The 27246-nt window shown below is 46.1% G+C and overlaps 1 protein-coding gene across 1 annotated transcript in view; it reads left to right on the top strand.

Moving 5' to 3' along the window:
- The window catches only part of LOC147603462 (putative potassium transporter 17), a 105630-nt gene extending 78801 nt beyond the window's left edge, over window positions 1-26829 (top strand). Inside the window, exons 4-12 of the mRNA XM_086796751.1 lie at window positions 2148-2188; window positions 2387-2651; window positions 8555-8780; window positions 17731-17976; window positions 24244-24294; window positions 24437-24697; window positions 24912-24964; window positions 25135-25504; window positions 25631-26829. Coding sequence (XP_086652877.1) covers window positions 2148-2188; window positions 2387-2651; window positions 8555-8780; window positions 17731-17976; window positions 24244-24294; window positions 24437-24697; window positions 24912-24964; window positions 25135-25504; window positions 25631-26517 — 2400 coding nt within the window. The 3' untranslated portion in view covers window positions 26518-26829. The remainder of the gene's footprint in view (window positions 1-2147; window positions 2189-2386; window positions 2652-8554; window positions 8781-17730; window positions 17977-24243; window positions 24295-24436; window positions 24698-24911; window positions 24965-25134; window positions 25505-25630) is intronic.
- The last annotated feature ends 417 nt before the right edge of the window (window positions 26830-27246 follow it).

Below are 27246 nucleotides of genomic sequence, written 5' to 3'. Positions count from 1 at the left end.
GCTTGGGCTTCGAGCTAGCAGATGATACCAAGATGTTTTTGGAGACCTCACATGCATGTCTTTGTGTCTTCCGGATAGCCTTAGAGCTGTTTTATTTGGCAACGGAACCACCATTAATTTGCACAAGTTAGTGGGATTTTGGATCAGTGATTCCCTGTGGCAGATTGTGGTTTGGATGTGGGGTTCACGTGGATTGAGAGAGGATGCACTGCTAGATACCTTGGTTGCCAAGTTGGCATTGACATCTTCCCATCACGACGGTTTGTGCCTGTGCTCATATGTGTTAAAAGAAAACTTCAGCATTAGAGTAGGAGGACGTTTGATTTGGCATCTAGAGCCTTGGTGGTTAACCAAGTACTGCTGGCCACTGCCTGGTTTATCACTTCTTGTTGGGTTCTTCATACGGGATTCATTGGCCAATTACATCACCTCATTCGGAATTTTATTTGGTCAGGAGTAGATGACAATCCACACCAAGGTTAGAGCTCCTTGGGAAACCATTGTCCTACCCTAGAAATTGGAGGGATTGAACATCATAGACCCAGAGGTGCAGTGTAAGGCGTTGCTTTGTAAGATGATTGTCAGAGGATCTCTTCCTAGCACCAAGCCATGGAAGGACTTTCTCATGCAACAAGTTACGAGGAGTACTCCGGTTAGGGGAGGTGACTAGATCTTCTCGAAGGCAGAGCATCGGCTCCATCCTCTCCTTTGTTTAGAACCTTCTTCAGGCTTGGGATTGCATGAGGAGGTTCTTGGTTCACATACATCCATGGTCAGCTAAGGAGGCTAACAGACATCCCATTATGTGAAATGACTTGATCTTGGATGAGTATGGTAGACCTCTTGGTGGGGCAGCAACTACACATATTTAGTGGGCTTGTTGGAGACTCTTCCCAATAGTGCTGGATTGGAAGAGGCTTAAAAGCGTCACGGAGGATCAGAGAGGGGTGCTTACGCAGCGTCTGAGGGGCACTAATCAGAGGTTTGTGCATATTGATGCTACCCATTGGATCACAAGTACCTTCTTGGAAGGGCTTCATCACTCGTGGTTTTGAGTTTTCTTAGGAACAGATATAGCTCTACAGGTCATGGGCCTCGAGCGAGGATGACGCACTAGTCTTTTTCTATGTACATGATGGATGGTATTTGGACAGATGTGACATGCAGGATATCACTGAGGGCTTGGTGGTGTGTCTTGTGAGAGTTGTTGGCAGAGCAGGGAAGCATTTTTATATTGATCCTGCCCTAGGGATGATCATAGATGCTTGGAGCCTTTGGTGCTGGAGTTAGGGTATGTCCCTTGCACAGAGGTTGGACAGTGCATTCAGCCTGACACATTTGGAAGGCTAGATGCACTGGGGCCATTGAGGACGATTTGGTTTATGAGTCACAGTGCATTTGCAAGATTTGGAGTGATATCATCCACACCCTCATGGCCACTTGAGGAATCTAGGGATCTTCAAAGGCTGCAGAGAGATAGCCCGGCCAGTTTAATAGAGTGAGATTATGGAGTCTTTTTCACTACCACTCATATGGGACCTTGTTGGCAGCACAAGGCACATGAATGTCCCCTTGTTTAGTTTAAAATCTCCCTTTTGTGTAGTTTTTCATACCTCATAGAAGTCTCCTTTCTGGAGAAAGAAATGTCGAAGTTCAGAATCTTCATCATGTTGGGCAGTCCCTTACAAGTTCTTTGCATACACATAATGGCTGTCAACTGAACCAAGATTTTGGAGATTACCTTTTATAATGTGGTCTATCACGTGTTTGACTTTGTTCTTTTTGAATTTTCCTCTATGAGTTGCCGTTTCTATTCCCTTATCTCCTCCAAGATAGACCATGGTGATTTCCCCTTGCTAAGTTTATTTTTTCGCCATATTTCCCCTTTCCTCGAAATTATCATTTACCTCAAGTTTCTCCTCTACTTCTCTCAGCTTTTCCCCTATTTTACTTTTCATTTATGCTGTATAATATTAAAGACCCACTATTCCACTTTTGGTTTATGGTTGAGAGGTTTCATATATGCTTATTAAGATTGTATGCCAAATTACAAAAGGTATGCACTAGATGTAAGGAGCAGATTATTTGTTGCACTAGAATATCAAAAAAAATGTATAAAAGAGATTTCATGATATGGGATTTTGCAGGATGCATCATCACAAACGAAGCACACACACCCTCATAAAAGGTATAAGTCTGATACTTTTTCTCATGAAACTCTAGACTATGTGTGTAGGCTAATGGTGAAGGGTTTGCCTCCTTGGGCAAGGACCTCCGCCAAACTCACGCTAACTAAATAATATATATCCCACTAAAGTTTTTCTCAAAAAACCTTTGCTTAGCTTGAAATTTTGCAAGAATGGGCATTAACGCTCTATGAAAACAGCAGCAAAAATCCAAGCTTGGAGGTGGGTGTGGGAACCTCTGCTAATGAAAAGGGGTCAAGTGCTGATTTTGGCATCCATGTGGGGGAAAAAGATTCAGAAGACTCAATTTACTGTGTCACACAAGAGGAGGAAGAAAATGAGGGAAGCAAAGATGACATTACCCTTCCAAAAGACAATGATGTGGTCATCAGCAGTACAAGAAATTTCCGGCATTCTATTTCGGATACCATTTTCAAAGGATGGCCTTCTTTTCAGCTTGTCAAGGCATGCATCTTATCTTGAATTTTAAGTTTTCTTTCCTTTCCATTCACTTACTGTAATTTCAAATTGTATTCCAAATAAAGTTTCTCATTTTTGATTCTGTTTGATGGTTGTCAAGTAGAATAATGTGTGAAGATGTTGCTTGATGGTCATATGAATTAAATAATATTTAGAATGTGAGGCTGCTGCAACCAACGTAGGGCTATGTAAGATTGAAATTCCCATTGAGTATGAGACTAATAGGGCTATGTGAGAATTGAATGCCCAAATTAGTATATTTATGGGTTTCCTTTTCTACATGTTTCCCAAATAGGGAACTTCTAAATTATCTTGTAAGTGGAGTCTAGCTCTAGAAAGATTAAGTTTTTCCTTTTCAGAAAGGAGACTTCTATTAAGTATGAAAAAATTTTACAAAATGGAGATTTCACACCAAGCAAAGTGGAGATCTCAACCAATCAGGAGCCCTGTGCTGCCAATAGGGTCCCGAACGAGAGGATGTGAAAAAGATACCAATGTCCCACTCTCTCATAAACTGGCCGCGCTTCCTCTCCGCAGCCCTCGAAGATCCCTGGATTTTGGCCCAAGTAGTCATAATGGTGTGAATAATATCACTCCAAATCTTGCAAAGACACTGAGAAACAAGAACAGGAGTACCCTCAATGGCCTCAGTGCATCTAGCCTTCTAGATATTCGAGGCTGAGATGCTAGCAATAATCTCCCAAGAACTGTCTAACCTTTGTGCCGGAGGGACAAAGTGTGAAAGTGGCAAATCCTGAAGACAACACTGCCGAGCAACTCCTTGCCTAACCATAATGGCATAGAACCAAAAGAAATGATAGCATCCCTCTTAATCCTACCAAAGAGGTGTGCAATCGCAGATTGGATAGGTTTTATGTGGATGATTGGTCCTTGGACAGAGCGGGAGACTCATAACTTGAAGAGGAACACCTGTCCCAGAAAAAACCCCAAACCAAGAATGATGATGGCCTTCCAAGAAAGATCCAGTAATCTAGTGGTTGGGAATGGCTGCATCAATCTGTGCAATCCTCCGGCTAGAGCCTCTCAAATGCTGCGTGAAATCCAATCTCTGTACCTCGGTGAGGCTCTGAAACCTCTTCCAAGCCAGCACTGTGGGGCATAGGGTCTCCCAGCCAACCCAAAGAATATGCATAGCTGCCCCAAGAGGCCTACCATGCACATCTAAGATCAAATCATTCCAGAGAATGGGCTACTGGTTAACTTCCTCCCCAATCATCCACATAAAACCTGTCCAGACGTGCAAAGATGCTCTCATTCCTGGTCCTGCGGTTATGCCAAGAGAAAGAAGATAAGGAATTTGGCCTTCTCTGGAAGTCATCCTCAGTCCAGCAATCCCTGCCAAAAAAGGAAAGCGTGAACCTCGCCCATGAGGTTCGCTCCAAAGGGTGTAAACCTCCTTCGCGCCCACCCTTCTTGTCAGAAGGTTGCTCAACCATATTAAAATCTCCTCCCACTATCCAATGATCAACCTGGGGAATGACATTTGTAATGGTGTCCCAAAAGGCCACCCTTTCACCTCTCACGTTAGGTGCATAGATATTCAAGATTCCCAATTTCTCACCCTTATGCATGATCAAGATCCACTGCGCTCTAGCAGGGATGATAACACCGTGCCCAATAACATGAGGCATAACAGATGCTGCCACTGAAATGCAAACACCCCCTCTAGTCCCAACTGCCGAGGACCAGAAGGTGTGGCCAAAAAGCATCTTACCAGTTTTGCCACAGTGAGATCTATCCAATTTGTGTTCCTGCAACAAAAGTACATCCATAGACCCTCCTGTAACAGCAGGGTGAAGCTGGTCCTTCAGAAGGCGCTTCCTACCACGGGTGGAAAGCCCTCCAAGGCCTTGAACATTCCATGAGACGATTCTCATGGAAGAGAAGAGGATTTGACCCCGATCTAAGAAGACGATGGGCAGCCTGAGGACGCCTCTCATAATGCTGGAGGACGGGAAAATCCACGAGGCAAAGTCCACTGACATGCCCTTGTCCGAGGCCCTGCACAGTACCTGCATATGTACGAGAAACCTATTCGCCCTGCGGGACATCAAGGGCAATGGCATCATGCTGAAAATCCTGCAATACATGATCCCCACTGTGCTGAACATCCTGCATATCGCCCCCTCCAAGTAGAGAGGACTCAACAAAATCATCCTATCTGAGATATCATCTCTTTGCAAAGATGCATCAGCTGACACATTCCTCTGACTAGAAACATCATCTATCTGTACATGATCCGAGGAGGCCTTCCCATCAATCGCACCAGGGGGGGGGGCGTGAGAGACAGCTCGCCACACCTGGCGGACTGAAGGACGGGAAGGAACCAAGGGAGGTGGCGCCTGAGAAGCACGCTTACGAGGCCTCTCGCGACCCCGAGCCCGAGGGCAATCTCACGCAAAGTGATCCTGTTGGTGACAAACCCGGCATTGATCGGGTTTACCAGCAATCTCCATACGTTGCTTCAAAGGGCCACAAGGGCCCAAAAGCAAAACATAGTCCTCAAAGAGCTCAATGTCACGGGCAAGAACCATGACCCTGGGGACAGCATCTGCCGAGGCAGTGACCACCTGGGCAGAAGATGTCGGCAAGGCGTGGAGGGGAGGCACTTGAAGAACCAGCCCAAAGGCAGACCCGATGGCCTCTAACATAGGCCAATATGCACGAGAAAGACCTGGAAATCTGAGAGTAATTGGGAAACGGTTCCGGTCTTCCTTAACAGAGTCAAAATAGCTGGAGTAGGGAAGAAAGAAAATCTTCCTTGGGCCCAATGGCAAAGGGCTGCCCTTCAAAACCTCTGAGGCTGCGGCCTCAGAATCAAAATCCACTTGGAAGAAACCTCTTCCAAGCAACCTGACATCTCGAAAGTGTGGAGTGAGGTCGGAGGGCAGAGCCACCAAGACCCAATCCTGAGCGTGGAGGCGGGACGGGTGAGATCCAAAGATTCTAGCAATGAGGGTCGTTTTGGAGTCTTTCTCTATTTTGGCGTAGAGGACCGCGAGCTCGGCTTCAGAAAAAACAATGGTTCGCCCGGCCGAGGGAGATTGATTAGCCATGATGCTAATCGAAGAAAAAGGCCGACTTGAACCCGGATGAGGAGCAATCCGAACCAAGGGGAAGAGGCAGGCAAGGAGGCGGAGGAGAAAGATTAAGTTTCGATAACCTTTTTTTTGGGCAGAAAAGAGACTTCTATTAGCTGGAAGCCGAACAGAACAAGACCTCATCTTAAAATGGGGTGATGCTCTCAACCAATATGGGGCACAAAGGTGCCAAAAGAAAAAGATCCCTTGATCCCACTCCCTTGATTTGGATCGTCCCTGTATATCAGCCCATGTGGCCATAAGAGTGAATAATATCTCCCCATATAGTACAAACGTACGGAGTGTCATATATCTAAGTGCCCTCATTTGCCTTTGTGCATCTGGCCCTCCAAATCTGCCAAGCTGTGATATTGGCAATGAGCTCTCAAGTAGTATCAATCCATTGCAGAGGTGGTGAGCAATATCTTGTAGCATGCAATGTTAGGCCACACCTTTGCATATCATTATGGCAGTGTCCAAATCCCTACCCTCAAAAAATATTTTTGGACCACACTGAGTGAGCAAAACAATAGCACCCCACGTAACATAAATGGTGTCTCTCCTCAATCTGCACATAAGCTGAGCTATAGAGCCCCAAATCCTCTCAATTGCTCTACACCCCCATATGCAATGTTGCACTGTCTCAGAAGCTACCAAGCATCTAGGGCATGCAGGGTCTACTCCAAAAATAGCCCTCCACTGATTAATTAATGGGAAGGCCACCATGTAAGAATAACCAAAAGAAGTGGGAGATCTGGCTCCTCCTGTATGAGTGCCAAAGTCTATGCCAAAATCTCTTTTGATCCTAGTGCGGCCTGAGTGTAGGAGTCCTGTGAATCCGTCCAAGTAGAAGGAGCCTTGCATTATGGATAGTGTAACTGAAAAAAGGCTGACTCTTCATAGGATTGGCTGCATCAATCCACTAGGATCGCAATGAAGATATCTAATAGGGCATCTACCATATAACCAGAAGCACCAAGACCCGTGAGTCACAATATCAGGTGGAGGATCAACGTGCCAGTGCTTTCCTGAGCGACTAACTACTCTCACCGGATGGAGGACAGTGCCAAGAATAATCTACAGCGTGTCACATTTCAACAACAATATCCATCCCGGTTAAAAAACACGATTTCCCTCCTCATCCTGATCCAGCAAGGCTAACACCTTTAACAGCACTCTTGTCTTGGAGAAAACTCCCGGCCACCTAGGATGATGTTAATCATGAAATGTGCAGGTAATCCACCATGCTGCATCAATTTAATTGATCCATCTAAGACTCAAGAATGGGCATGAGGATAAGGATTGTTATTAGCTTAAGGGATTCTGCGAACTGCACCAGCAACAACAACAATTCCCTACCCTGAACACTCCTGCTACCCCCATTGGTCATTAGGCTATCCCTTATGATGCAAACCCCTCCACCTACTCCCCACAAAAACCCCTCATTCCCACTCCTCAAGCAACCCCTGTCACTATGACAGCCACCCCTACCCAGAACCTTCCTACTTCTTCCCCTCCACCGTGCTACGGGTATGGGGAATATGGACACTTGGAGAGCCGATGTTCCTTGCTAGAAGGCTCACCTCTGTGTAAGTTCTGCCCAGATGTGAAGGATCACTACACTAGGGACTGTCCAAGACAGAGAGCGTTTCTACTGCACCACCTCCATCAGATTTCACATTTCCCATCTCTCACTTATGCGACCTTTGCTTTGTATTACATTTTCGTAATCTAATCAACCAACCATTATGGAAAAAAAAAGATGATGACCAGCACAAAGGAGATTAAGGGAAGTCACAGGAGTCGTGAAGTTTGGGGAATCATTCTTTCTATTAGCATATAAGCCTCCTTTTATTACAAGATTTGGCCTTAGGCCCATATAGTAATTATGACACATGTATACAAAGGATATATCAAGTAAATGCTCTTATGCCATGTGTGCATCTAGTTCTGCACTTATGTATACTAATATAAGTGCTATGTGCTAGACTAAGGTCTACAACCATTCATTTAATCCTAACACCTAATGTCCCCCTTACGCTTATTTATGTGCACGTGTGCACTATCCCTATTATGTGCACATTACACTACTACATTTGTCCTCAGACAAGTGGCTTGCGATCACTAGCAACCACCGACTTGCTGGAGATGCGGTGCCCAGGGTAGTTCGAGCGCTATGTGTTTGGGACTTTGTAAAGGCTTAGCAGGTATGGTGATGGATGCTTCACCTCTTCACAATAGAAAGTTTTGAGGTCCACTTGAGGGCATGATCAACTTTCCCGTGAAGATCAGCCATTTCATTTGACCAGACATTACTCACACCCTCTGGGCCTGATGGCAATGCGTCCAGGGTGATTTCCTGAGCTGAGATTGCACGTAGACAGATTACTAAGGACCAAAGGACTGCTGACCAATTATAAAAATTCATCAGTCTCTTTCTTAAGGTCATAGAGGATAGCCGGATGAGGACCGTGGAGGATGTCCACTCTTGGGATCTTCATTGCAGCTCCAAGCACTCTTGATCCATTACTGTCAAATTACCCTAGTTCTTTTGTAAAACATCACTTGAAAAAAGAAAAAAAAATCTCTTCCATTCCCTTCTTGTTGAGAGTGGTTAAGATACGGAGTCACTAAATGGACTTGTCCTTGATCAAAACTTTCACATAGCATTGAGTTTTTTGGCCTGCAAGTGTGCACATGCAAGACTGTGTGTGTGATTAGCATTACCTTGAAATGGATTTATTACAAAAGATCATAATGCTAATGCCAAGATTTCTGATTGATTAGGATCGTAAAACAACTTGGCAAACCTTAGTTCTTGCTTTTCAAACACTTGGAGTGATCTATGGTGACCTTGGAACGTCTCCCTTGTATGTGTATCCAACTATCAATATCCCAAATCCTAGTGAGAAAGATTATCTAGGGATTTTGAGCATCATTTTTTGGACTGTGACGTTGGTTGGTGTCATCAAATATGTATGCATAGTGCTTCATGCCGATGATCATGGTGAAGGTATGTAAAAATGAAATCTAATGAAAAAGCTTGAAGGGAACATCTTTTAATCAGAATTTTTATAGCAATAAGAGATTCCCAAAATTTAAGTATGCTTTTTAAGGTAGGAGATCACATGGGGTTATGGTAGGATGTAAATGTTGGATTTACACCTACAATCTTTAATTAATTGGTCATAACTTCGTGAGCTAACAATAAGTAGATCCTACTCTTAAGTCAACCATTCCACTGCTGTAGGTGTTTTTTTCCCCACCTGTAGGTGCATCTGCCATGGCCACACCTAGCCACGCACCAACGGAGTGCCTTGAGCAGGGTTTGAATCCATGACCTCTTGGTCAAGAGGCACAAAATATAAGATCTTATTTCTCAAAAATAAATGTGTAGAAACCCTTAAGTTATAAAAAATTCTCATGGGAAACAAATGAGAGTGAGGAATTATCTTTCATTATGAAGTAAAATGACCTAAATTACTTTAGAAGATGGGTCAATCAATCAGCCTATAAGTGGCTTGTGAGATGCTCATAATTCATTTTATATTTGACAAGAAAATTAGCAATTATATATAAGGTCTCTCTCCATGTGGTCACTAAACTTCGGAAGTAACATTTTGAACTGCTTGCTTTGTTTGAAAATGCTACATTTGTCTGGTGGCTTATTTCAACCTGCTTCTCCATTTGTAGCCTCTTCCATGGAAATTGTGTATCTTTCACCACCTCTTGCTGGCTTGTATAACTCTCAACTGGATACCTCATGCCTGGGCTATATGGTGCCTGTAAGTCAGGTTGCAAGTTCCCCATCAAGACAGGTTGAAACATACGCTAAGAGATTAGGGTTTCCAACCTATTCTCAGAGAGCATTAATGAGGACCTCTCAATGAGCTTTAGCCTACAAAACTCAATCAATAGTTAGATCATGAGAGAGGTTCAGGTAATGCGCAAATGGGAGCTGTGATCGCCCCACCTCGAACCTGCGCCAGCCTGCCCCCCCCCCCCCCCCCCCCCCCCCCAATCCGTTTGCCTTCACTGCCTCTCCTCCCCCTTCATGCCTCACTGCCCCCTTCTTCGTGCTGCTGCCTGTGCCCCCTCTGCTTGCTGCCCCCTCCCCTGCTCCGCCCTCGCTACCCCCTCCTCTGTTCGCTGCCGCACCCCCCCCCCACCCCCCCCACCCCCTGCTCGTGCTCTTTTCCACCCCCCTCCCCTTCCCCTTTTCCCTCTGTCGCCTCCCACCTCCCCCCCACCCCCCCTCTTTCCCTTTTCCTTCCTGCTGCCCCTTGTTCCCCCAACTTCTCCCCCTCCCATGCATTGACTCCCCGCCCCCCTCCCCTCCCTCCTTCGCCTCCCTCCCCTTGCCCCCGCGGCCTCTCCCATCCCTCTCCCCCGTCTCCCTTTTGGCTTCACCTCTCCTTTTTCGCCTCGTCTCCTCTGTTCTCAGCAGGCAGTTTTTTCCGGTTTTTGGGCATTTTATCCTTCAGCAAGCTTTGGCCTCTTTTGGTCTTCACCCCTCAGGGGGACTCCATGGCAGCCGCTCCGTCATCCCTGACCGAGGCCGCCGTCCTTTGCCTATCCTTCTCAGAAGCGAACCTCCACCTCCTTGCTTTGACAATCGCATCCCTAGGCCTCCACTCTGGTGTGCAAGATTGTTGGTAGCTGCCCGGCGCGCAGATAGCTCAAGGATCTTTTTACAAGCTAGCCTCCTTCGAGCGCCTGTTATGCAGCTGAGCCCCGTCACATTGCGTACGGCCCATGCCTTCTTTGTGAGGTGGCAGCATGGCTTTGACCCAGCATCTGACCCACTGGCTGGCGCTTTAGGCTTTCCCGTGATAGTCTGCTTCCCAGGCCTCGTGAAGGAATACCTTCCTCTTCTCTTGGTGTTTTTGGGAGCCATTGGGAGAGTGATGGAATTCCCCCCCACTGCCGCTTCGGCCCTCGCTTGGGTGGTCGGGATTCCATTCCTTCGTATTTGTGTTGCTTCTCTCCGGAGATAGTGCCACACATCATATCTCCTCCTTGCCTCCGAGAAGATCCCATTGTGCAGAGATTAGAGTACACTACTCTCTTGGGACAATGCTTCATATGTAGGCAGATGGGACATCTTGCTAGAGCTTGTCCTCAGAGCCAGTCCAGGAGACTACCTTCGATGCCCCCTGGTCCTAGCTTAGTTCATCCTTAGAGGGCTGGGAGGGATGCAAGCCCTCAGGTAGCAGAGCACCAGGACCCGTCGGCCCGTGGATGACATTGCTGTGCTAGAGACTGGTAGACCATTGGCCCGCGCCAGGGCCACCAGTCGACTTCCAGAGCTGAGCGGCGCCGTCGTGCGCGCCAGGCTGGCAGAGCATAGGAGGATTGGGTTCTCTTAGACAGCCCTTTCAAGCATTTATTGCACCATCTACCCATTGGCGATGCCCCCGCCCCCTTCCACCCGCACTTCGAGGATCCCTCCTCTGGCCCCTCCGGTTTGGAGACTGTTACCCCCTTGAGATTCCTATTCAGGTTCTTAGATTCCAGTGACGCCAGCTGGTCCCACCGAACCTTCGGCGAGCCCCTCCCCTCCCCTCCCCTCCCTCTCCAGCGGATTCCTCTCTACCGCTTCCATCTCCCTCTTCCTCGTCCCCCTCCCCCCCATCCCCAACCCTTGCCTTTGACTTTTCCCGCTGCAGCCACCCCTGCCCCGTCCTCTTTTGAGCCCGCACTCCCCCCTCCCTCCTCGTCGCCTAAGCATTCCCGCCACCCATTGGCTTTAGGTACGGTGAGGTACAGTACGACATGCGTACGAGTACGTAAAATACACATCACGATAAGTACTTTAAGTACGTTCATTGTTTTTAAAATAATGTATATAAAATAAAAAATATGTATTATAAACCATTCATAATTTAGCAACACCGGTACACAAAATTGCGCAAAAAAACAATTGAAATTCGAACATCTATGCTCTATAAAATGTCAAATGAGCTGGGAGCATACAACATGAAGTCCTGTTGAATCTGAAATCCTAGTACAAATGCCAATAGCCATATGGCTTTTACAAAATAATATGACATCACACATTTTTTATCATAAATCTTGAAAGTACAAGGCTAGAAACTAGCAACTAACAACTACAAGCTGAATATGTGACTAGTGAGTGGCCACTATTGAAGTAAATAACCACTAACTAGTAAGAGCGACCACAAGACCATTGTCTAATAAATCAAGTTTTGTGAGTCACCACTACAACTGAAGATGAGGATGATGAGTAGTTTGGTCTATGAGGAGATTCCCATGAAAATCATATAGCGGCTCCGGCTCCACCACGTCACTTGGTACATCAGTACTTGGTATCTCAACAATGGTAGGGGGTCCAGGTCTCTCCTCTAGAGGAGTCTGCATTTGGTGCCCTAGATCACCTATCGATCACTTTGGCAGCTCTCCCTCTCAAATGTGCACCATGAGTATACACCCTAGTGCCTTTAGAGGCAAAAGGACGACTCTGCTTAGCTGAATGAGAAAGAGACTGAGCTTGAGTGACTCGTCTATCAATGCCCTCAAGCTCTGTGAAGTTGTCTTAATATCTTCTCTTGCTCATCACGTACTATGTCGCTCTCCTTGCCGTGCTGTTGTTGGCAAGGCTCGAGCTCCACAACATCAACCTACATACCATGTATTCACTAGTAGTTATTAGTGACTAGTCACTTCAAACCTTTTTTTAAGTATGGGTACAGAAAGCATGGTACCGGCACGGTACGTATTGAAAGTACCGAATGGATGAGTACAAGTATGGAATGCAACTGTGGTTGCATGTGACACGGAGTGGAGGCAGCCGGGGAGTTCAGTCCGCTGATTGATTCATTGCTTCTCGGAGCCGGTAGAGATGACCATCACCACCTCCCAGTGAGGACTCTCCCGCCAGAGTCACAAGGTGGCCCCCTAGGATCCTGGGAGAACCAGTGGCTTACAATTTCTTCCGATGTCTCCCTGTCGAAGGAACTGACATTTTCGAGGAGACTGGCTCCCATTCAAATTTGTGTGGTGTTTCATCATTCCAAGCCATCCACGCTAGAGGTGGCATGATGATCGTCTCCTTTCCCTTGAGTGTAGCCCAGTGGGATTCGGAGTTGGTGGCTGCCGCCATCCAGGGGCAGGTAGTGGAGCTTTCGCATCATCTTCATGATCTACGTGCGTCGTGCGCATCACCGACGTGCTTACCCATCTTTGGCCCCTGGCTCAGATTGAGTTGTGAGGTTCAAGCCATAGAGATCAGGAGGGGGAAATGGTGTCCTCCAGCTTCTTGGAGGTGCTACTTTTTGTGTTCCTTCATATGTTAGTTGCGGTACCCCTCCCCCTCTTACATTGCGACCGATGGAGTTGAGAGTATGCTTACTCTCGAGCTCAAACAGGGTGGCGACACATGGAGGACAGGATCTGCGCCCACCTAGCTCGCTCGTCCTAGGAGTGACTGTGACCACTCCTTGTTGAAACCCACGCCCAAGACTCTTGGAGTGGAGGGCAGTTCCGATAGCGTTGCCTCCCACATAGATTGATATGTGGATTGCCTCATGGAACATTCAGGGTTTGGGGGGGCCTCACTGCTTTTAGAGGCGAGGCGTCCTTAGAGGAGAGTTCCATAGAGCAGTAGGCGGGGGACCCATTGGCATTCTTTTCCTCCAGAAGCCGAGGTGTACCCGGCTGCTACGGGAAGATTTTACCAGGTAGGAGTCATACTTTCTAGTCTCCCTCTTTTGGCCCCTTAGGGCCACAGGGGGGAGTTTGTATTTTTGTTAGTGAGCAGTTCTTGCTGGCAGTGGTTGACTCAATGTCATAGACACTCGACAGGCTTAGTGGGTTACCATTAGGATTGGAGAGGATTTTGTGGGCTTCCTATATGTTTATGCCTTGAACCTCATTGTAGGTAGAGCCACCTTCTGGAGTACAGTCCGTCAGTCCCTCCCTTAGGCCGACTTTTGGTGCATGGGTGGGGACTTTAACATGATAGAGTCAGAGGAGGCACGACTACAGTCTCAGGCTTAGAGTACTCAACTTGGTAGGAGTTGATCCTGGCACTTCAAGGACAAGACCCTTGGCACTTGCTAGAGTTCGGACGCAGCCTCGAGAGTCTGTGCTTCTCGCGGTCTGACAGGAGGAGCACCGGCCGCAATCTTTTTTGCGACTTGATAGATTGTATGTGGATGTGTGGGCTTGCGGTCGCAAGGGCATGATTGGTATCTTGGCGGGCACTATTTTCTCTAATCATGCTCCGGTTATTTTGTCCTTGGAGGACCCCTAGAGGTAGGGTAGGCACTCGAGCACTAGGATTCCGGTTAGCCTCGTACACGGCTCTGAGATCTACATCAAGATAGACTATATATGGGAGGGATTGGATTTTCTCTCAGGTTTGCAGGGCTTGGTGAGATTAGCAGCTTATTGTAGGAGGCAACACATAGCATATTAGCAGGATTCCGTGTGCAGGAGAAGAGCATTCGACAGGGTCTTACTTCTCTCCAGCGACTTTAGGAGAGTTCCCTCGATAGCCCGTGGATTGAGAATTGGCTGGCTGCCACTCATAGAGAGATCAGATCCATAGAGGAGAGGAGGGTGGAGTACGGATACCATGTCAAAGGTTCCTTCCGGACCTAGGCCGAAGGTAGAGTCACTGGGGATTTCTTTGAGATTGCCATTCCTCACAGGTGGAGAGATGGTATTCGCAGGTTGCGAGGCCAGGATGGAGCTATCGTTTCTGACACCTCCCCATGTGAGAGCCATTGCCATGGATTTTTTCAGATCCCTCCTCTCATGAGTGTCCCATTATCATCCAGGTGGTGGATGCGCGAGAGAGGGTCTGGTGGCACATGAGAGAGGTGGTTCTCCCCGCTCTCCAGACCTTCTTATTGACTCCCTTCACAGCGCAGAGGAGCTAGCGGAGGCCTTGACGGCTCTTCCTAGGGGAAAATGCCTGGGGGCAGATGGGCTTCCAGTTTCCTTTTTTCTTTACCACTAGGATCTCATGGAAGGTGGCCTTCGAGTAGCCTTCAATGAGATTATGACCACAGGTGCCATGCCAGAGAGGCTCTCAGAGGGTCTGATTCACTTGATTCCCAAGGAGAGTGGCGACAAATTGGAGATTCAGCAGTGGAGACTCATCACCCTCCTTGGGACTGCCTACAAGATTTTAGCCAAGGCCATCAGCCAGAGACTTCAGCCATTCCTCCTCGGCTTGATCCGTGACACTCAAACAGGTTTTGTTCAGGATCGGAGCATTCTAGACACATCTTCACTTTCTAGGAAGTGACAGCTTTGGCTAGGATGCGGCAACAGGACCTCATTGTGCTCCTTCTGGATTTCGAGAAAGCCTATGATAGAGTTGAGTGGGGCTTTCTGGAGGGCACGATGTATCATTGTATTGGATGGGGTTCCCAATGGAGTGGATCCGTAGTGTTTCAGGACTTTATTCGGCCTCTCACAGTCAGGTTCTCATTCAGGGAGCTAGAGGTGACAGATTTCCCCTTTCTCGCTCGCTCTCTCTATTTGTCGCGAAGGCCATGAGTAATTTTCTCTTAACTTAGGAGACTGGGCTCCAGGGATTGCGTCTCCCCATCCGTACTCAAGAGGAGCTGCTTGACTGAGAGTTTGCAAATGACACAGCAAGATACTTATCTGGAGATGTGGGGAATCTCTAGAGATTTGCAAAGGCAATAGAGATCTTTTGTCGTGCATCAGGAGCGCAGATCAACTGGCACAAGTTGTGTGGTTTTTGGGTAGGCTCTTCACCTGCCTCGACTTGGCGTCTAGTTGAGACTTTCAAGTAGATCTCGAGGGACACTCCAATCTACTATCTTGGATGCCAGGTGGCATCAATATCTCCCCAGAGCAGCAGCTAGCCCCTTTTCTTTTGAGCATTTGGAAGAAGCTTTTATACTGGAATTCTGTGAGGCTTTCCTTAGCCAGCTGAGTGTGGTGATGGCGAATCAAGTTCTTCTTGCCACCATGTGGTATATTACTTCTTGATGGGCCTTCTCTCGAGCCTGCATTGGTCAGGTACAGCGGTTGATCCGTAATTTTTTGTGGGCCAGCAACGATGGGAAGCTTGCCCGGGCCAAGGTGGCATAGGGAGTGATCATTCAGCCGCGACACAAAGGGGGCATGGGCATCATTGACCCCGCCATTCAGAGTTGTGCCCTACTGGGCAAGCTGATTGTTAGAGGACTTCCCCCAGGTGGTGAGTCTTGGAAGGACTTCCTCTTGGCTAGGATTTCAGACGTACTCCAAGCCTGGGGGCCCTTGGACGCAAAGCACCAGATGGATCTTCACCGAGATGCGGGCCCGTGACTTTAGCCCAGATTTTGAGGACAGATTTGCCACCAGCCTACTTCAAGCTTGGGATCACCTTAGGCCGGCCTGCGGTACCCTCGGAGGAGCGTCTTCGGCAGCCCCTGATCTGGAACCCCCTCATTCGTTTACCGAGTGACCACATAATGGGGGCCCAGCCTCATGTATCCTGGGAGCGTTGAGCATAGGACTTGCTTGATCCCTTGGAGATTGGCTTACATTCAGACAGCTTCCCCCTAAGGCTCAGGAGAGAGGCTTGGCTGGGATCCGTCGGGGTACAGACAAACTCAACTTCGACATCGACTCTGCTATTCCTCAGGAGCGGCTGACCCCTATCCATGACCCGACCCCCCCGCAGTGGCTAGGCATGTTTACTAGGCACGGATGAGAGCTGCGCCTTGCTCACTTTTTCGATTGGACCCCATGGCAGATTAGAGAGATCGGAGTCCCCTTTGGAGGATGACTTTAGTGGATGCACCTTGCAAAGGGTGAGGGTGATTGGATTTCATGCACATGAGTGGCACATTGACCCCTCCGACCAAGGTGGCCAGGGAGAGACACTAGCGTTAATGGATTTGGGAGAGCCAGCCCCTCATGTGCCTCCAGTGTGACCTAGGGGATGGACTTGGCGTGATCCTGCAAACAGGGAGGAGACTCTGGGTACCCCATTCTTCGCATACACTGCACGGCTATGGCACAGGTTCCAAATGCCGGAGGTCGAGGGCACCCGGCATCAACAAGACACTGGTAGTCACAAGGCCTCTCACAACGTTTTCTCTCAGATTTTTGGAAAAGGCTCTGGGACAATTTTCGGCCTCAAAAGATCACCCTCTTTTTGTGGTTGCTAGCACACGGGAGTTTGGCAATTGGCACATGGTTGGCCATTGGTGGTAGACCAGTAGCTTGTCCGAGGTGCGGCTACCCTCAAGAGTCTTAGCGACATTGTCTTTGGGATTGCCCAAAGGCTCAGTAGGTTTGGTAGCGGATTCTCTGCACTTTCACGATGGACAAGACCTCTACCCGTATCATTTCATGGGGCACTGTTGCTTGGGCCACTGAGGCCTCAGAGATTGTCATGGCTTATGGGGAGAAAGGTGGGGGGCTAGCTCTCCAGGTCTCTCACCTTCGCATTTCATGAGTACCAGTCCCAGTCCCATCTATTGATCAGTGGACTCTGGGTTTGTGCCAAAGATGGGAGATTTGTAGCAGCACTGTAGCCTGGCACATCTGGAGATCTTGATGCAGCGAGGTCATCGAAGGCACCCACACTCCGCCTGCGGAGTTCATCAGGAGCATTTGGCTGGATATCATTCATACCCTCCGTGGCCGGTGGGGGAAGTCCCCCTCTTGTTCTTTGATCCTCACCATGTACATGGAGGCGAGTTTGTATCTAGCCCTTTGAGGTTGTATTTAGCCCTTCGAGGCTGGTTTTTTGTTAACTAATAGAAGGATCTTTTTTCCAGGAAGAGAAAAAACTTAGATCAGGGGCCATCATATAGCCCCCACCCATCATGTAGGGACTGGCTAGCTCACTACCCAGCCATATAGCTCCCACCCCTGATCCTAAGGCTAGACCAATGATTGGATCTCCACTGTCTACACCAACTCATCACTTAGTAAATTACTAATACTCATTGATTTTTCTGTAGGTGGGACCTTTGCCCTATATTCATTGCTTTGCCAGCATGCTCAGATTGGTGAACACTTGGGAAGAAAGCTTTCTGGTCTGAAGTCTGATTTGCATCTCTCCCACTTCAGCAAGCATGCTCGCATGAACTCGAGAACAAAGAATTTTCTTGAAAATAACACGATGGCAAGAAAGCTCATTCTTTTTCTTGTGATGCTTGGTACTTGTATGCTGATTGGTGATGGCATTTTGACACCTTCTATATCAGGTAAGCGCACTTGTTTTCTAGCATTGAGTAAAAATTAGTATTAAAAAACACAGATTGTAGCAAAAAGTTGGCGCCTCTGACTTCTTATAGAAACCATGTTTATTAGTTTATTGTTATTGCACTAGCATGCATTCATGTAAATAATACATGCTTACATACTTATGCTAGTGCAGACTTACATATATACATCCATGTATGTAAGTCCACATTGTCAGGTTTGCACTAATAGAAATGTGGTCCTTGAAACACAAAACTGAAATATACAGAGAAAAGAAAGTGAGGAAAGAGAATGGCAGCAGAAGACTTGATTCTCTCAAGCTAACCTACTGTAAATTGCTGAGGCGAATGAAACTGAAATATTTACAATGAATTTTCCTATATCCGTTTAAAATTAAACTGCACACCTTAACAATGAATAGAGCAAGAAACCCTCCCATCGATATCTGCTGCAATAGGAAGCCTTGGGCTGGTTCATGTTAATTGCTCGTGTTCAGGCTGAATGTGCTTCTCTTCATGACTTTATCTTCTGCTCCAAAAGACTTGTAGAAGATGGGTAGAATGGGGAGATAGAGAACCTATTTATAGAAAAAATCTGCCAAGTTGTGATACTGGCAACGAGCTCCCAAGTAGTATTGATCCTCTGCAATGGTTGTATGTACTATGTATGAGGAATATCCAGTAGCATGCAGCGTTGGGCCAACCTCTGCATATCATTATGGCAGTGTCCAGATCCTTGCCCTCAAAAAATATTTGTGGACCAGACTGAGTGAGCCAAGCAATAGCACCCCAATTAACATAAATGGAATCTCTCCTCAAACTACACATAAGCCAATAGAGCCCCAAATCCTCTGAGCAGATCTATACCCCCATATGCAATGTTGCACTGTCTCAGAAGCTACCGGGAATCTGGGGCAGGTGGGGTCTACTCCAAAAATATCCCTCCACTGATTAATGGGAAGGCCACCTGGGAGATCTAGCTCCACCTGTATGAGTGACAAAATCTATGCCAAAATCTCTTTTTTTTCCCTCCTCTGGAAAAGAGACCTCTATTAAGTATGAAAAAGTTTACAAGAAGGGAGATTTCATAGATATCTCAACCAATCTGGTGCCTTGTGCTGCCAGCAAGGTCCCATATGAGAGAGTGAAAAAGATGCCCTGATCCCATTCTCTCATGAATTGGCCATGTTTTCTCTTTGCAGCCCTCGAAGATCCCTGAATCCTAGCCCAAGTGGCCATGACACACCAGATCTTGCAAATGCAGTGTGTATCATAAACCAAAGTTCCCTCCATGGCCTCATTGCATCTAGCTTTCCAAATGTGCCAGGTTGTGATGCTAGCAATGGTCTCCCATGTAGTGTCCAATCTCTGTGCTGGAGCCTGACTCTGGCATGTTTTGAAGACCCACTCCATGGGTAACCCACATGACCATATATCTGTCGTTCCCTTCAAACCTGAGTTGTTGGCCCAACTGTGTCAACCAAGTAATAGCACCAAAACAAAATTAGGCATCCTTCCTCATTCTTCCAAAAAGGTGTGCTATTGCAATCCAAATCCTCTGGGCCTCCGTGCACTCCGGTAAGCAATGGTAGGCTGTCTCAAAAGCTCCTGCATATCTCGGACAAGCTGGGCTAGCACCAACGACCGATCTCCAGCGGTTGGTGGCAAGGCCACCATGTTGAGAAAGCCAAATAAAAGAGAAAATCTTCGTTTCCCTGTACGAGTACCACAACTTCTACCAAAAAGCTCTCTGAATGTCAAGGGTGATCCCATAAGCCTCCCAATGAGGTCTAAAAGTAGGGACTCTTTGGATTTGTTCCAAAACGAGGTGTTTGGCATTTTGCAGTGTAATTGAAGATGGGCATGCTTTTCATGGGGTTAAAAGCATCCCTCCACTCCCACTCATCTCCAAGGCAGTGCGGAAAGCACAGAGGCATGCTTGTGAGGAAAGCAAAAACATAGCAGTATCATCTGCTAACTCTGAGTCCAGTAACTCTTCCTTTGTGCAAAGAGGCAGCTTGAGGCCGCCGAAACCCCTGGGGTAACCCTAAGAAACATGCTCATAGCGTCCGCTACTATAAGGTAAAGTAGTGGAGCTAAGGGGCATCCTTGCCTCATGGAACAGGAGATCTGAAAGTGCTCATCACGGCCCTCGCAGCCCAAAATTGTGCTATGGGCCTCGCTATACATGCAAGAGACCCCTTTGATCCCAAAGAGGCACACATATCACCTCTAGGGCATGCGCTCTCGGACTTTCTATTGTGCAACATCTCTATCCAAAGAGTGGGCCTCTGTAGAGAGCAAGGTTTGATAAAAATTTGAGGCGATCCTCCTCATCTTATTTGGATCAGTGTGAAATTCTCCTTGAGAATCCTGCAAGCATCTCAAATTGTCCCTACTGTGCATAGCTCCATGTGGTGAGAAAAACGGTTTGTTGCATCTGCTGCCCATCTGTGTCCAAAATGCTCGATTAGCATGAAATGCAAACTCAGGCTGCGTATCCATGGCCACCTATAACTCAGCTCTAACAGTAGACAAGAGATCTGGGATCCAAGGAGACTCGAGATTCTTCTTGTGTTCCCTCTGAAGTGCAGCCAACCTGTGTTTGATAGCTTGCTCCCCCTTGTCCAGAGCCTCTTCTTTATTGGCCAAGGCAACAGATTCATAGTGCTAGGTAGTCCTCACCAAGGCCAAGGCAAGTCTCTCTGGGGATCAGGATCATCACAAAGCCTCCAAATCTCTCTAGCCTCAAGGGAGGGCTCTGCATCCTAATAGAGAGAGTCTGGGATGTGAACACGAGGTACACCCGTATGTCTCCCAAGTTCCCTGATGCACAAGACAACTGGGCAGTGATTTGATTTGGTAGTACTAGGCAAGATGACAATAGAGCCTCCTCTATCCAGGCCCCCGTCATCCACATAAAATCTATCCAACCATGCAAAGATGCATCCATTGCCGCTTCTACAGTTATGCCACGAGTAAGATAAAGAGTTGGGCCTCCACTGTCCAACAATCCGTGCCATAGAAGGAGAGTATGAATCTCTCTCAGGAGGCTCTCTCCAAGGGGTGTGTTCTATCCTCATGGCCAGGCTTTTTGTCCGAGGGGTGCTCAACCATGTTGAAGTCTCCTCCAACAATGGGAAAAGGCCGACTTGAACCGTGATTAAGTGTTATCCGTACTTGAGCAAGGCGGAGGAAAGGGCAGCGAAGAGGAGGGAGGCAAAGAGAAAAGCAAGAAGGGGAGGAGAGGGCAGCGAAGAGGATGGGTGGCAGAAGAGGAGGCCAGGCAGCTAAATAGGGCAATAGGACAAGTGGGAGATAGAAGGGCAAGTGAAGGAGCAAAGGCGGAACTTGGAATGCGATGGAATGAGAAGGGGAGCAGAGGGCAAGGCAGAGGCGGAAGGGCACAATAGGGTTGGGGGGGAGGGTGTAGGCTCGGATGGCGCAGCACGAGGACAGGAGGGAGGGTAAAGGGGAGGGGGCTAGCGGGCAGGAAGGGCGCTGAGGAAAAGAGGGTGGAGAAGAGAAGGGAGACAGGTGAAGGGCGCACACGGAGGGGGGCGCAGATCAGTAGTACGGGAAACTCGCGTTCGCTTAGTGGTTGCTTTGTGTGCCAAAATCTCTTTTGAATCAATGGGATGATTCCATAGGTCTCCCAGTGTGGCCTGAGTGTAGGAGTCCTCTGAATCTATCCAAGTAGAAGGAGCCTAGCATTACGAACAGTGTAGCTGAAAAAAGCTGACTCTTCATAGGATTGGCTGCATCAATCCACTCCCACTCACCAGGATCCCAATGAAGATATTTGATAGGACATCCACCATACAACCATAAGCACCAAGACCCATGGATCACAATATCAAGTGGAGGTTTAGCATGCAAGTGCTTTCCTGAGCAACTAACTGCTCTCACTGGATGTAGATAAATTAAGTTTTTTGATCCCAAGGGTCGGTCCTTTTGCGTTAACTTGTGTTTTGTGCGTTAACTACATTCACATAGCCTCTTTTGTCCCTTTATAGATTAGAGATTTCAACTTGGGCAAATGCCATCAGCAAGAGAAAATTGGATCTGATAGCAATTTCTACTAACACGAAATTTGCAATGTTAGTGCAAGTGAAAACCGGCTTTGATACCAATGTCAAGTGACAAGGAGAAAGTGGTTTTGTTACCAATGCCAGGGTTGCACTAACAAAAGTGTGGTTCTTGAATGAAATAGAAACTAAAAATACAAAAAGAGGTGGAAGAGAGGAAAGAGAATGATAGGATAAGGGTTGATTCTCTCATCCTAGGTTGATTTTCTTATCCTTACCTACATATAATTGAAATATTCACAAAGAATTCTGTTAGATGTACCAAAAATTAAACTGCATACTAAGTTTACTTTGAATTGAGCAAGAAACCATCATGTAATCCTCTCCCCATTATTGAAATCTTCTACAACAAGAAGCATTGACTCATATAGCCTCTTTTGTCCCTTTATAAAACTCGAGCTCACTATTTTGGGCTAATTCTTTTGCTAAACTCCAAGTCTTGCTAGTAGTAGCCTATTCCTAACCCTAAACCTAAATCTAATTAGTGGCCTAGTATCACACATGCATTCAATACATATTTACATGTTTTATAATGGGAGCAACAGCTCTTAAGTTCCCACCAACATGGTTGCTTGGCTTCTTGCATAGCTCAACTTTAACCATAGCATTTAAGTCACTTGCATTTCCAAGGTCATGCGCAACATTTTCAAGTAGTGTTTGGGTTTGCTCATATAATGGATCAGCCCTCACAACTCCTGACCAAAATCGACCAACACCCGTAACATCGTTAGCTATTTCATTAGTGTGACATCCACTAGTCGAAGCAACCTTTGTCCAATTGCGTGACACAACAGGTCTCGGTCTTGTCCTTTTTTGGGGGTTTGCCAAGCATTTGTATCTTGCTTTTCTTTCTCCTTAGGTTTGGCATAGGAGAACTAATGGATGCAACTTTCATTTTTCCTTTGTCCATATTAACATTTGGGGCGTGTTGTACATTTTTCCCCTTTTGGGGTTGCATTGTTCCAACTGGAGTGTTCTCATTCAATTGCAAGGCATTGATGGTTGCAATAGCACAATCGGACACTCTGATTGCATATGACCAAATTTGCCACAAGTGAAGCAAGAGCGAGCAAATCTTCCCCATTTAAGTTTAAAAAAGACATCCTAGGAGGGCATGGCAATCATCTCCACAATATGCAAAACTTATTGACATTTCCATTCGAGCGTGGGGGGCATACAACTTTGCCCAATGCTTCTGCCAAAAATGGTAGTGCAGCCCGGAAATAAAGTGGGAGGTCAACTACCTCCCCCCATATAGGGCACTCGTGCCTTATGAGACTGTGATAGTCCTTAGTTGGCAGCCAAGGGTAAACATGCACTACTTGCTGACCATAAAACAAAGGTGATTTTTCCAATAGTGTTTGCTTGTATTATAGATCTGTGAATATCACTTCAAAAAAGCTACAGTCAGCTTTCCACACATTCACACACACTAGCATACATGCATGTATGGACATATGTAAATCCACACTGTTGAAATATTGGGTCTTCATGGTTTGGACGGTGGTAGGAGCTCATCATTATTGTGTGGATTTGCATTTGCGGGGAGGCGCGTGTTCTCCTAGATTTGTGTGAGTGGAGACGAGGGTTCTCCCAAGGTGCATATATTTGTGTGATAGTTTATCGCTCTAAGGTTATTCTGTGAGTGAATGTAAAAGAGGGTGAATGGGTAGATTCTTGGCAATGATGCAAGTTGTATGATTTCATAGAGCCACATGGGCTGATTGAGAGAATCAAGGGATGGTGGAGCAATTATAGGAGATTTGATGGAGCGAATCATGGAGAGGAAAGTGGATTTAGAAGCTCATGTGTGAGCTATAAATTGATGTACTCCCCTGCTCATTTCAGAGTGGATTAAGCAATGAGATTAGTGTGGTTTTTTTGTTGAGATTAGGCTCTTGCTTAATCTAATTATTGTATGTGTCATTATAGCATAATCATTCTTGTTTAATCATGGCCTTCTTCACTAGCTATGAACCTCCCTAGCTTCCTCATTTTTAAGTCACACTCACGTGCACACAGGCAATAACGCAAACATGCAAGCACAAAGTTTTTCATGATAACTAGAGGCACCAGATGAGCTGTGATTTGAATTACATAGATGCCTTGGATTTTGATGTGTGTAATGTGGGCAAATTAATGTGAGAATATTTTCTGATTGTCTTGCACATGATGCATCCAGTCTTATCGTCAATCGAAGGTATAGAGCTCGCGTCATCATCAATAAGTAAATGTAAGTTTTCAGTCTTTCTGAAGCTATAATGTCAAAGTCTTAAGCTAAATTCAAATCATGTGAAGTCATTCATGCTATTAAAAGATGAGAAAAAATATGCTAAAATCCTCTCAAGGCTTTATATTATATTTGAATTATGCAGCTGCAATAATAGCTATATCAGTTGTTATACTTGTGGCAATCTTTTTGGCTCAAAGAATCGGTACGGCTGGAGTCAGTTTCCTTTTCTCGCCAATTATGGCAGCATGGCTTCTCACAACAGCTCTCATTGGAGCTTATAATGTATATTACCATTATCCTGGCGTTTTCAAAGCCTTTTCACCTCACTATATTGTTGCCTTATTCATGAAAAATGGGAAACAAGCCTGGAGTATGCTGGGCGGCACCGTTCTCTGCATAACTGGTATTATTTATATTCTTCATTATTTTGACAATAAGCAATAAGTATGCTATCTGTACATAAAAGATACAGGGTAGGTTCTTTTCCCCCTCCTTGATTATCTTGATTTTTGAGTAAAGTAATAGTTATATATAATAAAAGCTGGGTGGGTGAGATGGCAATTTTGATTTGGGCCATGTTTGATTACCTTGATTTATAAGCTTTTTTTCTGTCATAGGTGCTGAGGCCATGTTTGCTGATTTGGGCCACTTCAACAAGCTTTCTATCCAAGTAACACTGAAATGTGCTTAGTTTTTTAAAAAAAATTAAGAATAACTACAATTTGGTAACCTTTGATGCTACCAAATATATGGTGCTTTTATGTGGTGGTTGCTTTGGGTGTTTTTTGGGTATAGTTCTCTTTGAAGTGGTTTTATCAAAAATTTTACATGACTATGCAGGTGGCCTTTTCTGCCTTCGTTTATCCAAGTGTGCTGTTGCAGTATGCTGGGCAATCTGCATATCTAATAAAGCACCCTGATGATCACAAAAATGCATTCTATAAAAGCCTCCCGACGCCTGTCTATTGGCCCATGTTCATCATTGCCTCCATGGCTGCAATAGTTGCAAGTCAAGGCTTGATTTCAGCCAGCTTTTCCATAGTAAAGCAATCGGTATCTCTTCACTATTTTCCTCGGGTTAAGCTGGTCCACACATCCCAGTTGCAAGAAGGACAAGTCTACTCGCCGGAAGTGAACTATATTCTCATGCTTCTAAGTATTGCTGTTACCATTGGCTTTCAGGACTCGGCAACAATAGGAAACGCTTTTGGTAAAGACTCAAACTTCTTACATCTCCTGAAGATTCAACATTAGGCTGCATATTCAGGAAAGGATGAATGCCAATTTCAACAGACAGAACTCTGATCAAATTCATATTCTACCGTCCTTTTTGCAGGTGTTGCGGTCATTTGTGTCATGCTGATCACCACTATCCTCATGTGTCTGGTTATGCTTATTATCTGGAACACACCTGTTGTGTTTGTCATCTTGTTTCTAGTGGTCTTTGGCCTGGTTGAGGGTGTGTACATGTCGGCAGTGATAACCAAAATCCCTCAAGGCGGGTGGCTTCCTTTCGCAGTATCCATCATACTTGTGACCATCATGAGAAGCTGGAGGTATGGAAGAGGCAAGAGATATGATTTCGAGATGAGAAATCTCATGAGTGTAGAGGACTTGGGTTCTCTCATTGTGACTACCGGAACTCAACGTGTCCCGGGGCTCTGCTTTTTCTACAGTGACATGCTGCAAGGTGTGCCACCCATTGTCCGGCATTACATGAAGAACGTCCGCTCCTTGCACCAAGTTCTTGTTTTCATGTCTATCAGATACATCCCAGTGAAGACTGTCTTATCGAGTGAGCGTTTTCTGGTGGGTCGCTTGAAGTTCAGAGGTGCATATAGATGCATAGCTCAGTATGGCTACATGGATATCATTGATACTGAGGGGGAAGAGTTTAAGGTCTCTGTGGTTGAAACCTTGAAAGACTACATCAGAACTAAAATGGCTTATAAAGCTGAGCTGCCACATGAGTTGGAATGTAGCCTGGAGTCCATGCAGGGATTCACCTTGGGAGACATAGATGAGCTGGAGAATGCAAAAGATGCAGGTGCTATCTTTGTTCTCGGGAAAACCATCCTTCGAACCACTAGCAACACTAGCTGGATGGAGACGACTACTACGGGCATTTATCAGTTTCTGATGAACAACTGCAGATCAACCATTGACACTTGGAAGATCCCTTACTCGAATTTCCTTGAACTTGGCATGCTAGTTGAGATTTGAGATTTTCCTTGAAGCTGTAAAATGTGAAGCAAAGATTGAGCAAAACAGCCAGGCAATGTTGTTGTCAGTTACAGCTTGGATCTCTCTCTCTCTCTCTCTCTCTCTCTCATATACACATACATGTAGTAGACAAAATTCATGGATATCTTCTAGCCCATCGATAACCTACCTGTCCCCATCAATGTACACACTAGTGTCAACATGCTCTGCATTATATGTGGCCTGCTGGATTGACAGCCTATCAAAAAAGCCTTTGCAAGCTAGGAAAGGCTATTGTGTACACGCTTGTTTGAGGAATATATGATGCATACCTAGTGTCTTTGTAAATTCCAATAATGAGAGAGAATAGAAAGTTATGTTAAATGTCTTCCAAAGACCTAATGGGTTTATGAGAGAGAAAGAAAGAACAATTTTATGAATGTCTACAAAAGACCAATATGTGAGTTCCATGTGTAGATTGTGTTGATTTTATTAATGTCTACAAAAGACCCAATGGGTCTATGAGACCAACATTCATTACAAGGTTCCATGTGTAGATTGTGAACATGCAAACAAAAAGTACTAAAAATGAAATGAAATGAAGACTTGCATATTACACTACACGGATGTCACATGTACATGTGGTATTGAAAATCCCGACGCAAGATGGCTAGAGAGAGAGAGAGAGAGAGAGAGAGTAGTGAGTTTATGTAAAGGCCGAATATGGTCTATGAGACTTCAATCAAAGTG

The sequence above is a fragment of the Cibotium barometz genome, chromosome 64 (genome assembly GCF_041138505.1).
Source record: "Cibotium barometz isolate CiBa-2024 chromosome 64, ASM4113850v1, whole genome shotgun sequence".
Classification (NCBI taxonomy): Eukaryota; Viridiplantae; Streptophyta; class Polypodiopsida; order Cyatheales; family Cibotiaceae; genus Cibotium; species Cibotium barometz.
Note: the sequence above shows the minus strand (reverse complement) of the source record. Positions and strands in the feature narration are given on the sequence as shown.